This window comes from Aythya ferina (assembly GCF_964211825.1).
Source record: "Aythya ferina genome assembly, chromosome: 2".
In the NCBI taxonomy this organism is placed as follows: domain Eukaryota; kingdom Metazoa; phylum Chordata; class Aves; order Anseriformes; family Anatidae; genus Aythya; species Aythya ferina.
Genome location: NC_140297.1, coordinates 95,811,932 through 95,829,703, shown reverse-complemented (window position 1 = coordinate 95,829,703; position 17,772 = coordinate 95,811,932). Strand labels below are relative to the sequence as shown.

The 17,772-nt window shown below is 37.6% G+C and overlaps 1 protein-coding gene across 3 annotated transcripts in view; it reads left to right on the top strand.

The window, feature by feature from the left end:
• Window positions 1-17,772, top strand: part of ANKS6 (ankyrin repeat and sterile alpha motif domain containing 6) — a 45,602-nt gene that overhangs the window by 18,769 nt on the left and 9,061 nt on the right. For 2 of the 3 annotated variants that reach the window (XR_014690040.1, XM_084510821.1), the window contains exons 7-15: window positions 3,552-3,753; window positions 4,316-4,365; window positions 5,412-5,615; window positions 7,097-7,262; window positions 7,975-8,144; window positions 11,675-11,864; window positions 13,315-13,431; window positions 16,051-16,118; window positions 17,360-17,476. Coding sequence is in view for 2 of the 3 variants with exons in the window: in XM_084510821.1 (XP_084366947.1) it covers window positions 3,552-3,753; window positions 4,316-4,365; window positions 5,412-5,615; window positions 7,097-7,262; window positions 7,975-8,144; window positions 11,675-11,864; window positions 13,315-13,431; window positions 16,051-16,118; window positions 17,360-17,476 (1,284 nt within the window). In the remaining variant the exon portion in view is untranslated. The remainder of the gene's footprint in view (window positions 1-3,551; window positions 3,754-4,315; window positions 4,366-5,411; window positions 5,616-7,096; window positions 7,263-7,974; window positions 8,145-11,674; window positions 11,865-13,314; window positions 13,432-16,050; window positions 16,119-17,359; window positions 17,477-17,772) is intronic. The other variant, XM_084510822.1, reaches the window with a different exon arrangement.

Here is a 17,772-nt window from a genome sequence, read left to right as displayed (position 1 = left end):
ATATTGGTTCAGAGTTTGTATTGTCTGTAATTACTCCAGGTAATCAGTTCTTTTTGTTTTAATCTGTGCAAGCTCATTTCAATAGTTTGTTAACCAGGCACATCACTAAGGGCAGATTGTGCCAGACAAATCTGCTGGCTTCCTACAGTGGGATCACAGCATTGGTAGATAGGGGAAGAGCAACTGATGACATCTACCTGAACTTGTTCAAGGCATTTGACATGGATTTGACAGACAGACCACTGAGTGGGTAAGGAATTGGCTGGATGGTTGCACTCCAAAAGTCAAGGTCAACAGTTCAATGTCCAGGTGGAGATCAGTGATGACTGGTGTTCCAGGTGGGACCAGCACTATTTAACATCTTTGTCAGTGACGTGGACAGTGGGATTGAGTGTACCCTCAGCAAGTCTGCTGATGGCATCAAGCTGTGTGGTGTGGTCAACACACTGGAGGGAAGGGATGACATCCAGAGGGACCTGGACAGGCTTGGGAGGTGGAGCTGTGCAAACCTCATGAGGTTCAACAAGGCTGAGCGCAAGGTCCTGTAGCTGGGTAGGAGCAATCCCAAGCAGAAATACAGGCTGGGTGGAGAATGGATTGAGAGCAGCCCTGAGGAGAAGGACCTGGGGGTGTTGGTTGACAAGAAGCTCAACATGAGCCAGCAATGTGTGCGCTGAAAACCCAGAAAGCCAAACAAATCCTGGGCCGCATCAAAAGAAGTGTGGCCAACAGGTTGAGAGAGGTGACTCTCCCCCTTTACTCTGCTCTCATGAGACCCCAACTTCAAGTACTGTATTCAACTCTGGATCCCCAGCACAAGATGAACGTGGAAGTATTAGAACAAGTCCAGATGGTGGCCACAAGTATGATCGTAGAGCTGGAGCACCTCTCCTACAAAGACAGGCTGAGGGGGTTGGGGTTGTCCAGCCTGGAGAACAGAAGGTTCCAGGGAGACCTTATAGCAGCCTTCCAGTACCTAAAGGGGGCCTACAGGAAAGCTGGGGAGGGACTCTGTGTCAGGGAGCGTAGGGATAGGACAAGGAGTAATGGCTTTGAACTAAAAGAGGGTAGGTTTAGCTTACATATTAGGAATAAATTCTTTAGTCAGAGGGTGATGGAGGCACTGGATCAGGTTGCCCAAAGAAGCTGTGGATGCCCCATCCATGGAAGTGTTCAAGGCCAGGCTGGGTGGGGCTTTGGGCAGCCTGGTCTGGTGGGAGGTGTCCCTGCCCATGGCAAGGGGGTTGGAACTGGGTGGGCTTTAAGGTCCCTTCCAACCCAAACCATTCTGTGATTCTGTGTGGTCGATGACTGTTTTCTCATCCTCTACCCCTTTTACTTAAAGGTTCACTTAGGAACTAAGAAGTACTTTGTTTCCCACCATTTTCTGGACTTGGAAACAAAGTTGCGTCCTTAGTGTATGCAAAGATCTTATTTCCTCTTTCCTTGTTGCCCGTGCTTTTTCAGCAAACAGTGCCCTCAATGTCAGCAGCAGAGCAATGTAAATTATCACATTCAGTTTCTTTTTTAGGATAAAGTTGCTTATAAAGTTGCTTTAAGACACAGATTTCCAGTGCTTCCCCTAATTCTTTCTTTTCTAATATTGTTAAAAGTATATAAGAGACTTCTCAAGTGGCAACACCTCTTTTCTGTTTTCTGATACTATTGCATTCTCCCATCGTTACTAGATCATAGCCTTTTGACAGACGCTGTTTTAACCACTGATGCATTTTTATTTGGCTTTTTCAATCTAGTTTAAAGCCCTTTGTTCTAGCTTCTATATGTCTCTGATGTGCAAGGTGTATGGATAGGCCGCAACTTCCTGCAGCAATATGCTGGGTGCTCCACAGCTCAGACGACCCTGCTCTGATCACCAGAAGACAAGATGAGCTTCTCTACCAGCTTTCCTTCCGTGCCAGAGAGTAGTAGAGTACTTTGTATGGTAGTGTAGTGGCTGCACCTACTCCATGTTAGGTACTTTGTGGTGAGAGCCTATGTTAGCAGATCAGAAGCCTATAAAGAGTAGCAAAGATGAGGGGAACTGAGAAGTGATCTTTTTGCCCAGTGAAGCTAGCTTGTTCCCGTAACAAGCAAATGACGTTGTACAATCAAGCTCTTTTGTAAGATCGCTGTTCTCCATATTAATAGTAGATGGATTTTTGCCCTTTCAGTTCCTTTTGGAAGGTGAGTAAATGCTGAACTATGTGGTTTTTACTGCTTTCTCGGAACTATTTGTCTCTCTTTTTCCACCAGCTCTTTGTTGATGAAAGTAGTGTATATCTTTATTAGTTATGACTCCAAAGAGATAGAGAGGTCTGAGGACTCTGTCCATTAATAATGCTCTGAGCAGATTTAAAATCTTTTTAATGATCATCTGCTGGAAGGATTGAATTATGGAGAGTAAGTTTGCAATTTATATTACTTAGTTCTGCTCTGTGACAGTTAGGAAGAGATATATCAGAAAGCAGTTCAGAAATGTTAAATGTCAGGGAGAGAGGGGAATATATATGGTGAGAAGGAATGGCTAAGAATACAGAGTAAACAAGGAAAGTATAGGTCTGGGTTGGGTATCTTATAAAGCAGCCTTGATGAAATATCATGATTTTAAAATATCTTTTTATTTTTTATTTTTTTTAAGTGTTCCAGAAACCAAAGTAGCTTTACTAAGAAATAGTCAGGACATATTTAGAATCTTGACTTATTAACCTCCAAGCCACATGATGTTTAATGGACTGACTGCATGGGTTTTCTTAATATTGACTTAGAAGTCTTGTATAGTCTGAAGAAATGTAACAGGGAAAAATGTAATCATCCTGAATACTTGAAGCATTTTATATCATCTGCCTACAAAAACGTTGAAATTTGTAATCTATTTGTATAAATTCTTGAGCAAATCAGACAATTGCCACATAATCAATACCTATATGGGTGCAAGCTGCAGGTGCAGTAGTCCTTAGGCTTGTGTTGTTTTCACAGCTGGTCTTTCTTGCCTGTCAATCTATAGTCTCTCCAGTCTGAAAGGGTTTAAGTTTATCTGTACAGCAGCACAATATGTATTGCAAATCTTGATTCTGATCGGAATGCTATTAGAACTCTTTTAGTTTGCCACCAGTTTTTAAAATCTTAAGGAGAGGCTTTCGTGTGGGTCAGATAAACTTTTGTGAATGCCTCTAAAAAGAAGAAAATGTATGCCAGTTCATTGATGTCAGAGAGTGTTGGACAAGTTGGAAGCGTATTATAAGATTAAGTAATTGCCATGTAGCTGCAAAAAAATTCTCACTCAAATTGTCCTAATGTTTTTATCTAACTTGTCTTTCTAGATACAGTAGAAAAATATTGTAAGCTTTTTGTCAAATGAAACATAAGGAGAAAGGTGAATCTTACCTATACGACCCATGGGAAAAGATTCTGTTGACGATTGCAAACCATTTTAACATTCTTTTGTAGTTTCCCTGTAAAATTCCTTCATCACTGCAGTAAAGATTACTTAATTGTACTTTTCTTTTCCTTTTTTAGTTGGAACTGATTTTTCTTTTTCCTTCTCAATCTAGTCTTGGTGGAGCAGGATGTCCAACCGATTCCGCAAGCTGAAGCTGACTCAGACGTTGCGCCATGGGTTTTCTTCCAATCAGTTTGGGCCTTTTCCTGATGGGCCTGAATCTTCATTAAATTCCACCATAAAAGCACCACAGAGTGATACAGACACTTCCGGAACCCCTGATGCTCCTACTGCTTGGGTCACAAATAACAAAGGTAGTGGTAAACCCAGAGTTGTCTGATGGGAAGTGAACTCTCATGGGGATAGTCAAGATGATACCATTTCTAATTTATTGATTTAGTGTTTGCTTAATTTAACAGAGCTGAAAAATCACATCATGTATTTGTACTGAACACCTGCAACATCATTTCAGCAGGAAAATGCTAATGTAGCAATGTTACTGTTCTGTAGCAAGCACCATTAAATTTGACAGGAGAAACAGCTCAATCAAAAATCATTAGTATTCTTGATGAACTTATTTTTATAGTGACAACCAGTTTGTGTTAAAAAATAAACCTGAGACAAAAGATCAGAAAAACACAAGTTGCAAAACACATCTGGTGAAATTATGCTCTCTGTGCAAAACCCCTCCAGTTTGTGATGTGAAATAAGATTATCAGCTTAACTTTAATTTAGGTAACTGAAAGTTTCAGTGGAAAATTTGCTTGTGTGCACTTATAGGGGATACAGCTGTTGAATGTTTGAAAACAAAAGCTATCATTGAGAATAAGAAGCAGGGGCATGCAGACAGTAACACTTCATTTATGTTTTTTTCAGGTGTAAACACTGCAAAAGGAGGGAAGAATGATGAACTGTTGACAACCATGGTATGTTGCAGTGCTCTTGGGATCTTCAGTCCAATTCATAAGATCATGCAGCTACATGTTTCTCGTTTGTTTGTTTTTGTTTTTTAACCTGCTATTCAAGTAACCATTAAAAAGAGAACAATAAGTTGTTGGTAGTCACTAAACAGGAACTGACAAGCTGTGGTACATCTGTAGTTCTGTAGACTAGTAAGTACCTCAAATAGTACAGTATGGCAGCTCTTGGTAGATACTTGGTAGATACTTTTTTCACATAAAGTTTTCAAGAACTTTTTTTAAAGAGCAGTCTGTACCTTTGTATGAACAGTAATGAATTAGTAAAGTAGATTGAACAGCTAATGAAGTATGCTATGAGGGAAACATCGAGCACAGTGCAATGTGAAAGTGAGAAATCATGGAGGAAACCATGAAATACTTAGTTTGGGATGTGTGCTTATGTTATTCTCTTTCTACTTTTGTTACACTGGAGCGTTAAATTCCCCCACAATTTACTCCCTGGAGATGTCATTAAGTTTGGCTGTTGATTTTTTTTTTTATGTGTTCTTTTAAAAAGATCGAGCAAATATTGATATGACTGACTGACAGAACTCCAGGGACCCAGTATCATTTTTGTTGTTCTCTTCTTTTTTCTGGAGAATACACATAGAGCAGGAACAAATATTTGTTCACTATGTCTAGGTGTCTTATCTAGGAATTCGGAGTAGACAACCTTATTAAGCATCCTGTTTGTTATTTCTTTGGAAACTACTTGTTAACATTCCTGTTAAAATGACAAGAAAGGAACAGCTTCTGTCATTTAATGAACTGTGTTCATTGTATCAAATGAACGAGCTTGCTCACTGGTGCCAGTATGAACACTGGATGTGTCTGCTATTATGTATTGTACATCTTCACAAATACTACTTTTATATCTCATTTCCATTTATTTTTTTTTTAAATGCATCTGTCTCCATCTTTTTATTTGACTTTGAAACTACATCATTAGCTCCCAATTAGCTTTCTAAGAAGAGTCTCTTTTCTTTTTTCCTTTCTTTCTTTTCCTCTCTCAGTTGAGAAGTAGTGCTCCATTTACCAGGCTGCCCAGTGATAAACTGAAAGCAGTGATACCCCCTTTCTTACCACCCTCGAGTTTTGAGCTTTGGAATTCTGACCGAACACGAATCAACAAAGATGGCAAAGCCGAACAGATGAGAACTGCCTGGCCACAGAGAGTGATCAAGCATGATTTTAACAGCAGTGGGAACTCTGATGTAGTAAGTAAATGAAATATGTGAAAAAATACCATGTATTATTACGTCCAGGGCATGCTGGCTGGTGAGCCATGCTGGTTTTGTATTTAGACATTATTTTGAACCCATTGTCACTAGTAATGGCTTGTCCTTTTAAGATCTCCTGTCTAAGAAGAATATATGTCTCTGTGGAGGGAACATAAATAGGATGAAAGGTCTCTATAAAATAAAACTACTTGTTTGCTGTAAACCAGAATAATGTCTAGCCATAATGAATTTGTTGCAAACTGCTGAAGTGACAACTGGTTCCACCTATACATTTTAGTTGCCAAGGTAGGTGCAGTCATTCTAGTGTGGCAGAAACTGCTCTGCTTTTGAAGACAGCATGGGGGAGAAGAAAAGAATAGAAGATTCTCAATTTTTAGGACCTGAAGGGAAGAGAAAAAACACTGGTGAGCTATATTGTATATGAAAATACAATGACATAATATGCTGAAAGGGTTAGTATATGACAAAACAGTAGCAATGGTGATCACATTGGCTTGAAGACATACAGACTCAGTACAAATAGTGTAAAAGGGAGAAAAGTCTGAATAAAGTCTAATTTTTATAGAAGGAGCTTGCCTGATCCTGATTTTACTTTTTTTTTCTTTTTTTTTTTGGTAGTGAAAACACAAAACAACAGGAAAATACCTTGTTTGCAGGAAGCAAAACAACTTTGACAACCTTTGCTTTCATAGTTAGTAGGAAAAAAGAGGTCTTGCTTCCTTGAATTACAACTCTTAAATTGAAGGTTAAAGAAGAGTTTATATTACTAGTCCAGAATTGTATTTCTAGTCAGTTATAGAAATGGGACAATAAAGACATTTTAGTAGACATGTGGAGAAGGCAAGTGATAGATCCCAGGAAGGTAAAGTTTGGTTCATCATCTGGAAAGGATAGCTGTAGTAAATGATTGTAGGAAGATGATTGTAAGTGGATAGTTGGGTCCCATGAGGAGCACGTGAGGAGCAGGGCAAGTAGAGGAGAACTAGCCATGGATCCCTCTGTGGGGAATGTAGGGGAATGTGTAGGAGAAAGGAGAGAAATGTAGTAAATCTGTTCTGTAAAATAGGAGGAACAAACAAACAAAAAAAAAGGATTCTGCATGAAAGAAGCTTTACATGTGTTTGTTTTTTTTTTTTTTTTGCCACTGTTCATAATATTTCCTATACTGTTCCTCAGGTGCATTGCACATACGCACATTTTATGTTGGCCAAAGGTTAAGGAGAATTAATCTTCTTTTTTATATCTTCAGTGAATGACATGATATATATTCAATGTTACATGCATTTATATAACTACATATATTCAATACATTATCTGTTTTTATAAATGTATTTGTAAATGTAAGATAAGATTATTTTACAGAGAAAGTTTCTGAACTTACAGTAAATAGTCGTTGAAAATTTTTTTTCTGTTGTTTTGCTCAAATAAGAAAGATAAAAATTATTTTTATTTTCCAGATGTCTGTTAGCAAAGGTACAAGGCCAGTCAAATTACCAGCATTTGCAAGAAGACCTGCATCTCCTTCAAATTCCAACAACTTCAACCATTCTCCCCATTCTTCTGGTGGATCCAATAACATTGCAGGAATTAACAGGCACGGAGGAGAACTGCATAACAGATCAGGTACCGTGCTTCCCTTGTTTTTAATACAAAAGTCACTTGAGTGTGGTTCACGCAAAAAAAAAAAAATGTATTTCTCATGATTGTAGAAGAAATTAAACCTCTTTTGAGGGCTTGTACTGCTGCATAATCAAAACTTCTATGAACTGTTGGAACAGGATTGAAGTTTGGATACAAAGGGAACAAAACCTTGTATGTAAGGCATATGTAAGGGAACAAAAACCTCACATCTCGCGCATTAACCCCTGTCTCAGAGAAACCTTGTTGATTTTACTGAGTCCACCCATGGTGAATTAGGCGTATACGTGTTCATTGCTACGTGTATTTCATGGAGCTTACATGTGTTGATTGCTTTTTGTTTAAATTAAAAATATTTTTTAATTAAAAAACAAGGGGTAAACATTGTATCTGCCATTGTATTGTCTCTGTAAAGAGATATGGTGAGGCAATTCATGAAATATATCCAAGAGTATGAAAGTCAACTATGTACGTGCTTGTATAGGCAAGGCTAGCTCCTGGTTGAATTTTGTCTCCTTTGCTGACAGTTGCTGAACAGATCTGAGCCTTACTGTTCTTACATGTATTTATGTTCTCTTATTTAGTGCAGTCTGTTTTGAAGAGGAAGTGAGTGGTGAAGAAAGGCAAATTGAGGATTAACAGACTTTTAAAAGTGATGGTCTCCTTGACTCTGTGTTTGGTTTCTTTTTTTCCTTAGGTGGCAGTGCAGATAATGTTTTGTCTCAAATCGCAGCCCAGAGAAGAAAAGCAGCAGGCTTACCTGAACAGAAGCCCAGCCAACAGAATAGTCCAGTCCAGCCAACTCCTTCATCCACCCAGTCTGATTTGCAGTGTGCTCAAACTGTTGGCAATGGACATGTAGTAAAGGTACAGATGAATGCAATTTTTTCTACTTCTAAATTGGTTTATTTTAATAGGCCATGCCTCAGTCATGGGTGATTCATAAATACAACTGCATGACATTACACAGCCTAAAATGAATGAATAAGCTGTTACAGTAGTGGAAACTTTTCAGCTCTACAAACCTTCCTTCTCATTACAAATTCTCGAAAGGTCAGACATAATAAAATATGATTTTGGTTTATTATTATTTTCACTCTCTTTTAAAAGCAATAAATGTAATACTTAGGGTACATGTGTACTATGTTTCTTATGACTTCTTCCTACGGCCCTGACTGAGTCCAGCATTTTTACATGTTATTTAATCCTGAGCTTTCCTCTGAAATGGTATAGCTAGTTTCCCTCCAAAGGCACAACCTGAGTGAAGAATGTGAGATTGTGTGTACTGGGATCTGTCCACCCCTAAAGTATGCATGTATGCATCCATGAGGTGTTATTTTCAAACAGTATGAGCGTTCAGTTCTCATAACCAAAGCCAGGTTTTGCTCACAAATGCAGGCTACATTATCTGTGCTGAATTTCATGTGAATTTCCTGAAATGGCTTTGCCCTCATGACCTGCCAGTTTATTTTTTTTGTGTGCATACTTTGAAGCTAACAGCTGTATAGTGCAAAACCTTAAAGGGTAAAGATCAAAAATCTTTACTCTTCACAGAGACAAATTAGAGAGTAGCATCATAGCAGGAGATGTGGATTTCACTATCGTGAAATCTGTCTGTTGATTCACATGGGGAAAGTTTAAATTTCAGAGAGAAAGAGAAAGAAAGCAAGACTCAGGGTTTTAGTTCTAAATTCTGGTATTCTGCAAATGGTAGTATACATGACCAAGAGCAAAATTTCTTTTTTTTTTTTTTTTTTTTTTTTTTTGCTTGTGGAATCTCCAAACAACCCTTTATTTTGTTTTGTGTTCTTTGCATTTGTTTGTGAAATTCTTCTTAGAGTTGTGCCTCAAGAAACAAAAATGGCCATAATAAAAAATTACTACCTTTGCTATCTCATTCTGTGATGTCTTATATGGCAACAATAAACAAAATATATATTTAATAAGGTAAATTCGATGATAAATGAAGTTGCAAAATAGTTTAGTGATTTAATAAGTGAAATTTCTGGCAAACAATGGTCAGACAAAGAAAAGTGTGCAACTGCCAGCATCAGAACAGTTTCCATGAACAGTCACGTTGTCTCTTATCTGTCAGCCTTGATTCTAAAGAGACTACAAGTCACTTTTCAAAGATGGGATTGGGAGCTACAACTCTGCTGGACCCCAGAAGCTATGGACTCATAATCTTTTCTGCCTTCTACCCGCATAAGTGCTCCCCAGGTTATAAATGATCTGTCTCTTTCTTTCCTGTAGACAAAGCTACTTCATTATCCTTTTCGCTCCTTAAAGTCTCCTCTATTGAACAGGTACCATGTGCTTTTCCTTTCAGAGGTGGTCTGACCAACATATTTCTAATTAAACTCCCAGCAGTTGCTCTCAGCTCATTTTAGCTTGGAAATAATTTCAGAAAGTTGGTATGCCCAAAAAACGTTATTACACTTTTTTCCCTGATTATATTAGCTGGCCTATTAAGAGAGAATACCTGTTCCTGTAACTTTTGAGCTGCAGGTATTAGGACCTGTTATTACAGCAATGCTGCCAGTAAGAAGTTTAATTACTATTCCCACTCACAGTAGAAGACATTAGATAATAGGGGATAGAGAAGTAGAGAGCAGTGATGCCCTGTAAATCATCTTCTGGGAAGGCAGTTCATCATACTATTGAATTTTTTTTTAAATAAAATTGATGCCTGTGTGTTGGAAAGGCAACAATTCTTTCAGTGCTCTTTGCTTAGATGTCTAGATGAAGTTCAGTCTATCCATTGATTTAAAAAAAAAAAAAAAAAAAAAAAAAAAGGAATGAATGTGGATCTCTGTATAGATGTCCAGAAGATCATCTCAGACATGATACACAAACAAAAGTTTTCTGTTGGCAGTATGCGATTGCATAGGGATCCACACTGGCTGCCAAGAGTTTAAGCAAGCTACTTTGTGGTTGTAATAAACAGCTTAAGTGCTGGAAATTTAGCGCCCATATCCATCGTGGAAATGCTTGAGCCCTCCCGTTAAGATCATGCTGTCTAAACTTGGAAATAACTGATCTAAAGAGTGCTGTGATGTTACACTGCTCCATTTTCAAAAGCTGTTCATGAGGGTATAGATTGTACAAGCCTTAAAGAAGAGAAGCAAAAGGCTGAGTAACAATTTACAGAGTGATTTAATTTACATAAATGCAGACAATGCACCAAAGAAGGAAGAACATTTTAAAACACAAATGTAAAATAATAGACTACAGAGAAATTTGGGAATGTATCAAGGGATAAAACATAAAAATGAGCTCACAGTGTTCTGCAGAAACCTCTCAAATCTGTATCATGCTTCTAGTCAAATGCAGGGACTGAGGACATAGTGCATTGTGGTGTAGAACAGAGTAATGGAAGAATGCTACAAACTTAAGTTAATCTTTTTAATCTGTATCTTCTTGATTAACTAGAAATGCTCCCTTTATGCCACAGCACAGTAGCAAAACTTAGAGAGCCAGGAATCACATACGCTCTCTCCTTCTTGCCTTTTTACCTACCTCAGTGTTTTTCTTATGTCTATCTTACAGCATCCTGACTGACAAAAGTATTTTAATTTAAACTGTGAATTCAGGAATCCAGGAGAAAATGATGTAGACTTCTCTTTAGGTCATATAGTGCAAACATCAAAATGTTTGAAGTGGTAGGTAGATCTAGGAATTTAGGATGTGAGTTACATTAACTATTCTTTGAAAAGACTGATGTACCTACATATGTTTGGTGTGTGTTTTTTTTTTTAAACTCATTTATAATTCACTAATTTTCCCATTTCCATGCCTCCACATTAATTAAGTATTTGTAAAATATTAATAAATTTGGAATCACTTAACTGATGTTAGATAATATCAAGTTTACGTATTGATTGGAAACTTTCATTCCAGTGAAGCAAGGTGTTTAAGTGCACCTAAAACTTGGTTTATGCTTGCTACTTATTTCTGTTAATCTAACATGAAGTGTTACTTGAAAATATCATCTGATATACTTTGAGAAGCTTTAATTGAGAGTTTATTTGATTAAATTTCTCAATGAAAAAGACCTCTGTTCTGTTGACCTGAGTCAAAATAACTTCAGATTTTATCCAGAGTAGTTGTAATGCTTATATATGGAATTGTTTTATGCAAAATAATTTTCTTTTTCCAAAATTGCAGCCTTAATGCATGTGTTTGCCTTAATGAGTTTGAGGGACTAACTCTCCTAGGGACTGACTTAAGATATATTACTCCAATTATTTCAATATAGATCAAGCAGATACTTCTAGTTGTGAATATGTGCTCTGCAGAAATAATATGAATCATAAATAATATTGAAGCATCATATATAGGTAAACACCTTTTTTTCTACTTTTTTATTCATGAAATGATTATATCATTAACTATAGCAAAAACTGGAGATGAACAAAAGACCTCCATCTGGGACTTCATCTACATCTAAAAGCACATCACCAACTCTCACGCCTTCCCCATCACCCTCCCCGTCTCCTAAGGTTCACAACGTGGAGTCGTCTCTCTCTTCTTCTCACAGACAGGCCAAGAGCAACGGTTCCAGCAGTGGTACTATTACAGAAGATGGTGAGTAGGTCTCTGTAATTACATTTATCAAGAGCACATAGTGTTTAAAGCTGTAATTGTACTGGATTATTGTTTATCAGCATGAGAGTGAGAGTTGTTTTCTTTCTAGGAAAAAATACTTCAGTATTCTGACTGAATACTTCAGTATTCTAACTGAAATACTTCAGTTTTCTGATTTGGGATTAACATTCCAGCAGTAGCTGCATCTATTTATCTTCCAAAAGCTGTGATCTCTTCCATTTAGAGGGAGATAATTACCATCTCAAAGCTAGCATAGAGCATGTAGGTAGACCACTCTTACAGCACATCCTTTCTCTCCCCTCTCCCTCTTTGTGGCTTAAATCCTGATTTTCCACTCTTTACTAAGTGTAGAAAACGTATGTTCTCCAAATCTGAAGTGAAAAATATATTTTTAATAAATTTGGTGAAGCACATCGTTACAGAAATAAAATTTTGTTTCATAACAATTCATAGGTACACGTATCTGCTTTTAAGAGCTGTATTGCTTTTTTTTTTTGAATTGCAAAACGTAGCCTTATTTTGACCTTTCATTTTAGGTTACTACTTTTCCAGTGAGATCACTGCTTTTTAATTTGAAATTTTAGATCTAAATTACATTTATTTTAAAAAGTCCTCTCACCATATTGGAAACAGGATATCAATTACTTCATTTTTTTCCCCCTGTAAACATTTCAAAAAAGCAAGAAAAATAACATGACTCAGAATCTTTTAAATAAGAAATGTGGGTATCTTTTATCTAGTTTCTGCAAGAGGCACTTTTCCTATTTCTGGTGGGCTTTGTTTGTTTTTGCAAGTGTCAGGATTGATTTTTATTTTCGTTTATTTTAACTTTGTACTGGCACTGTACTTCCTTGTAGTTGACACTAAAAGGAGGTGGTATTTGACCCACTTTCTGTCCTCTTATCATGGCTTAGCTGTAACATATTGTACTGACTGCTGGAGAAAATCCTTTCACATTTTAGTGCCATTTTATAATGATGGCTTGATAACATAAGAGTTGTCAGTTTAGAAATACATAAAGGGAAGAGAACTGGTTCTTGGATAAGAAGGGGAATTCTCCAACCTATCAGCTGTTACACTCTCTCCTTGAGAAGCAGGGCTTTATGACTACACTGCTAGTGCCACGATACAGTGAGTTTCCTCTGTGGCAGAAGTATAGGTTGTCAGGAGCCTAAGTAGTTTGGGGTTCACTGTGCTTGTGACTTTCATGCTTGAGTGGTCCTTTAATTCAAGGGCTTTTCTTACTGTGAGTTTATTTAGGAGCAACAAGTCAGAAGCCCAGCAGTTATCAGTAGAGTAAGTTATGCAATGTTAAATTTCTTTTTATTTCAAGAAAATTTAAATTAATTTTCTAATTCATTTTCTCTGATCATCACTGTGAAGGACCAGTAGGCAGAGTGGTTCAGAAGTGCGCATGGTTTCTTTTTAGGCAATCAGTTGGTGGACCATCAACAGCTTTTCCCTATTCTGAGAACCAGTGATGTAGAGAATCATGAAAGAAGAAACCATGTGAGAGTAAAAGGAGGCTGTGAAAACTTGGAGAAAGGTAATCTTACCCTACTCCTATAGAATAGTACTAATAGTTGCTAAAAAGGAGTAATGTGGCAAAGCTCCCAGAACCTTTATAAAGACGTAGGTAGGGAGAGTAGGTATGGGTATAGGATAAGTAAAGCAAAGATTTTGTGAAAAAGCAGAAGTGAAACATTATGCAGTGCAGGATATATATTAAAGAAAAAAAAAAAAAAAAGGATTCTGGGGTTGTTCAAACTTAGTGTATAACACAGGAAGAGGGAAAGAGAAAAAAATCCTGAAAGGCCTACAGTTGAAAACATTGTCTAAGTTTGTGAAAAGTATTAGAATTACAGCTTGTTTGTCAAAGAATTGTAGAGTTGTTTGGGTTGGAAGGGACCTTAAAGATTAGCTATTTCCAACCCCCTGGTTACGAGAGTTGGCCTTCTTGGCTGCAAGCACTCACAGCTGGCTCATGTTGAGCTTTTCATCCACCAGAACCCACAAGTCCGTCTCTGGAGGGCTGCTCTCAGTGAGTTCTCCCAGTCTGTGCTCACATCTGGGATTGCCCCAATCCATGTGCAGCACCTTGCACTTAGACTTGTTCAACCTCATTAGTTTCATGTGGACCAACTTATGAAGTTTGTGCAAATCCCTTTGGATGGCATCCCTTCCTTCTATTGTATCGACTGCACCACACAGCTTGGTGTCATCTGCCAACCTGCTGAGGGTGCACTCGATCCCACTGTCTGTTGTTCATAAAGATATTAAACAATACCAGTTCCAGGACAAACCCTCTGAGGGACACCACTCGTCACCGGCCTCCATTTGGACATAGAGTTGGCCACCACTCTCTGGGTGCGACCTTCAAGACAGTTCCTTACCTACTAAATGGTCCCTGCAATGGAGGGCAGCTCTTCTGCTCCTCTTGAGGTCTGTTTGGGTGTAAGCTTCTGCATGGGGAGGTTGTGGCCCCTCCATCAGGGTTTCAGCCTCAGCCCAGCAGTTGTGGTGGATGGTCACCACATTGTTGTTTCAGCAGAAGGCTTCTTCCAGTTGCTCCCAGAATAGAAGAAAGTGACTGGCCACTCTGTGATATCATTTATGACAGCAAGTCTCTAGGTTTTAAAGATCCTGGAATTTTCTTCCAGCCTAAAATTTAAGCACAACAGTGTGCTGAAAAATGAGAAGGGTAGCCAAGCTAAGAAGAAAAAAAGTTGATAATATATCCGAGGGCTTCTAATCTAACTTTTATTTTGTTTCTTTAAGATGGTATTTTTCATCAAGCTGTGTGAAGTCCTCTCACTGCATTTTTACAGCTGGCTATCTTTTCCCATGGACTGACCTCAGTTAGGGTGCTAAAGCTTTTAGCCTGAAACCATGTCAACCCTTACAAATCATGTTAAGCATACCAAACAAATTGGCCTTGAGGTAAAAAGCCAAACTCTAGCAAAAATAAGACTCAGCTGGAGTTATCACTTCAGTTTTCTGTGAGCTTTTCTGTGTGAACAAGGAGGCTTCCAGAATGCTGAACAGAAAAATGTGTTCATCTCAAGATACCTGATGTCTTTTGAGAAGCTTAGAGAGTGAAATTCTCTTTCATGTTTCTACTGGGGGTGAAAGAAATAGGACAGTCAAAAGTCAAAGAAGTGAAATAAACAAAAGCAAAATTGGGAGTGGAATGGTGATTATCTTTACAATAAATGTGAGTTTATATAGAGTATATTTAATATCGTTTTGTGCTGTAATGTTTTCATTCATGTTCTTCATTTTGATTTTGATTCTCTCATTCAGTTGATCACTGGTGATACTGTCAGGGGTGAGGGGAAAATGTTAGTCAATTGTGACAGCAAAGTGATAAAAATAAACAGGATCCTGAAGTGAGAGAGGTACTGTGTAATTAAGAGAGTTAATGGCGGGTTGTTCTAAAACTGCAGTTGTCTTTTGACTGTCTAATGACATTTTAAATGTGTGTTAAGAATTGCTATCAGGTTCTCCAACTTCTAATTTTCGTGCTCTTTGAGATGAAACCCAATATCCAGTGCTGTTATCCTGGGAAAGTAAACTTATGGAACTTAAATTCTGCCCAAGCTTCATCTTAGCTGGAGTAAAGCTTTAATAGTGTGTTTAATACTGGATGCCAGGTACTTGAGGAGAAGAGGTTCAGGCATACCCTTGTTATATCAGGGTTTTGAATGAGTGACTGGGTAGTTGCTTGCATTACATCTTGCATTCCGGGATCATGATACAGAAATACCTCATTCAGTTCAGTGCCTGCTTGAGGAGTTTTCTGTATAGACTGCGTGATCTGGGTCAGCCATCTGGGGCCAAGCACCTGCATTTTAGACATGGAAATGCATAAGTTGCCCTCAGAGGTACATTTTTTTAAGATCCTTTTTATGAGGAAGAAAAAAGGATGCAAAACAAAGAATTTTATCCTAGAAAGGTACAATTAGATAGAATTACAGTATATTGAAGTAGGTGAGAACACAACAATATTTTTACTTCTGATGCAGAGTAAATGTGATCGGGCTTTTGCTGTCATGTGTCATTGTGTGAAATATATCATTTAATAATATAACCTTAGTGGTTCATTAGTGATCTCTTGAGAGATCAATAAAATTGATCTTTTCTGACCCTTGTTTTGTTTTTGCAGATGAGCTGACTGGCATCCTTAAAAAATTGTCACTTGAGAAATATCAACCTATTTTTGAGGAACAAGAGGTAATTTAAAAAAAAAAAAAATTCTAGAAAAGTATGGTGCAACACATATTGCATTAGAATTGTGATCCAAATTATCAACTTTGAAGTTGTACAACAATTTTTGGCTGAAGGACCTTGAAACATGGATCAAGTGGTATTTCTAGAGTTCTCCAGGAAACTGCAAGTATCAGTGGTTTTTACAGCGAATTTACAATTTTGTTATAGATTGATGCTTCAATTTTTTTTCCCCCTTTTTTTTTACATCCTGATTTCTCTCTTTCTGTCTGTATCCAATGGGCATAAAGATTTTATAGGACACACTGTATCGTTCCTGGAATCACAGCGGGAACCTCTCTTGCAGATGGAGAGCAGCAGGGTGCGAGTCACTGAGATGGCTGCTTTCTCTTATCTGCTGTGAATAAGCAGGAGATTTTTGGGAAAGCTAAGCATCACTGTAGATGAGACCCGTGACAGTGACTTGCCTGAAGGATGGAATTAAAAGACACATTACTGAAAATAAGCAAAAATAATTCATTACAGTGTTTAAGACATTATCAGATATGAGTAATACCTGTATGTGTGGTTGTTTGAAGGCAGAGGGCAGTGAATAGACATGTAATAGATTGCCACTGCTGTGGAGTTCAGGATTCAGCACCGTATAACAAATTCTTTAGCTGCTTCACAATGCACTGGGCTTATTATCCTTCCCCTGAGTGTTAGGGAAGGAATCATTTTGTAGAAACACTTCTGTGTGTGAAGTTTGTATCAATATGAAGTTTCAGATGTTTGTTTTTATCACAACTTTATGGATGTTTTGATATAGCATAAACTCATATATGAACAAACCCTAAGTTTTCCTCAGGAGACACTGGAAAAGTACACATAAGATTCTGAAAATTGAAAAATGCTTTTAAAAAATAGAGAGAAAAACTGTTGTCTTATCCAACTAACTGCTACAGCAAGGAGAGGATTTTTTTTTTGGAGACTATATTTTGTATTGACTGTGCTTTTCTAAAAACAATATAATCTAGGAATATTTAAAATCTGTTATCATATTATCGTAATTAGCTGAATTATTAACAGCTGATTTAAAACCTAAGAGCACAGTGGAAAAGTGGGTACCATTTGGTGCTGGTAAGTCATTAAACATTTTTGTTCTACAGTGTTTCCAGTGAGTTTATACAACTTATTAAAATAAAATCTGTCCTTCAGTAATGAATCGGTGCTTAGATAAATACTATTTTTTGCTTCTTCGTATGCAGGTGGATATGGAAGCTTTCCTTACTCTTACTGATGGCGATCTGAAAGAGCTGGGTATTAAAACTGATGGATCAAGGCAGCAAATTCTGGCAGCTATTTCTGAACTGAATGCAGGAAAGGTTTGTTTTGAAGTACTGTGCTTAGTAAACTAATTCAAGGTTTGGTTGTATTGTTAATTCAACATATATTTGAAAATTCAGTTGCAGATGTTAGATAGAAAAGCTAAACAAATGTTTTCCAAACAAAACATTTAACATATTTGGTTAGTTAAAAGCACATTGCTTTGTGGTACTCCCTGTTCTTTCACTAACTCTTTCCTAGTTCAGTAACTGTACAGTTCTTTTGCAGAGCATTGACAATCATATGAGAAGCTAACTCTAACACGAACATTGGTCCTGTTACAGTTAGTGAATGT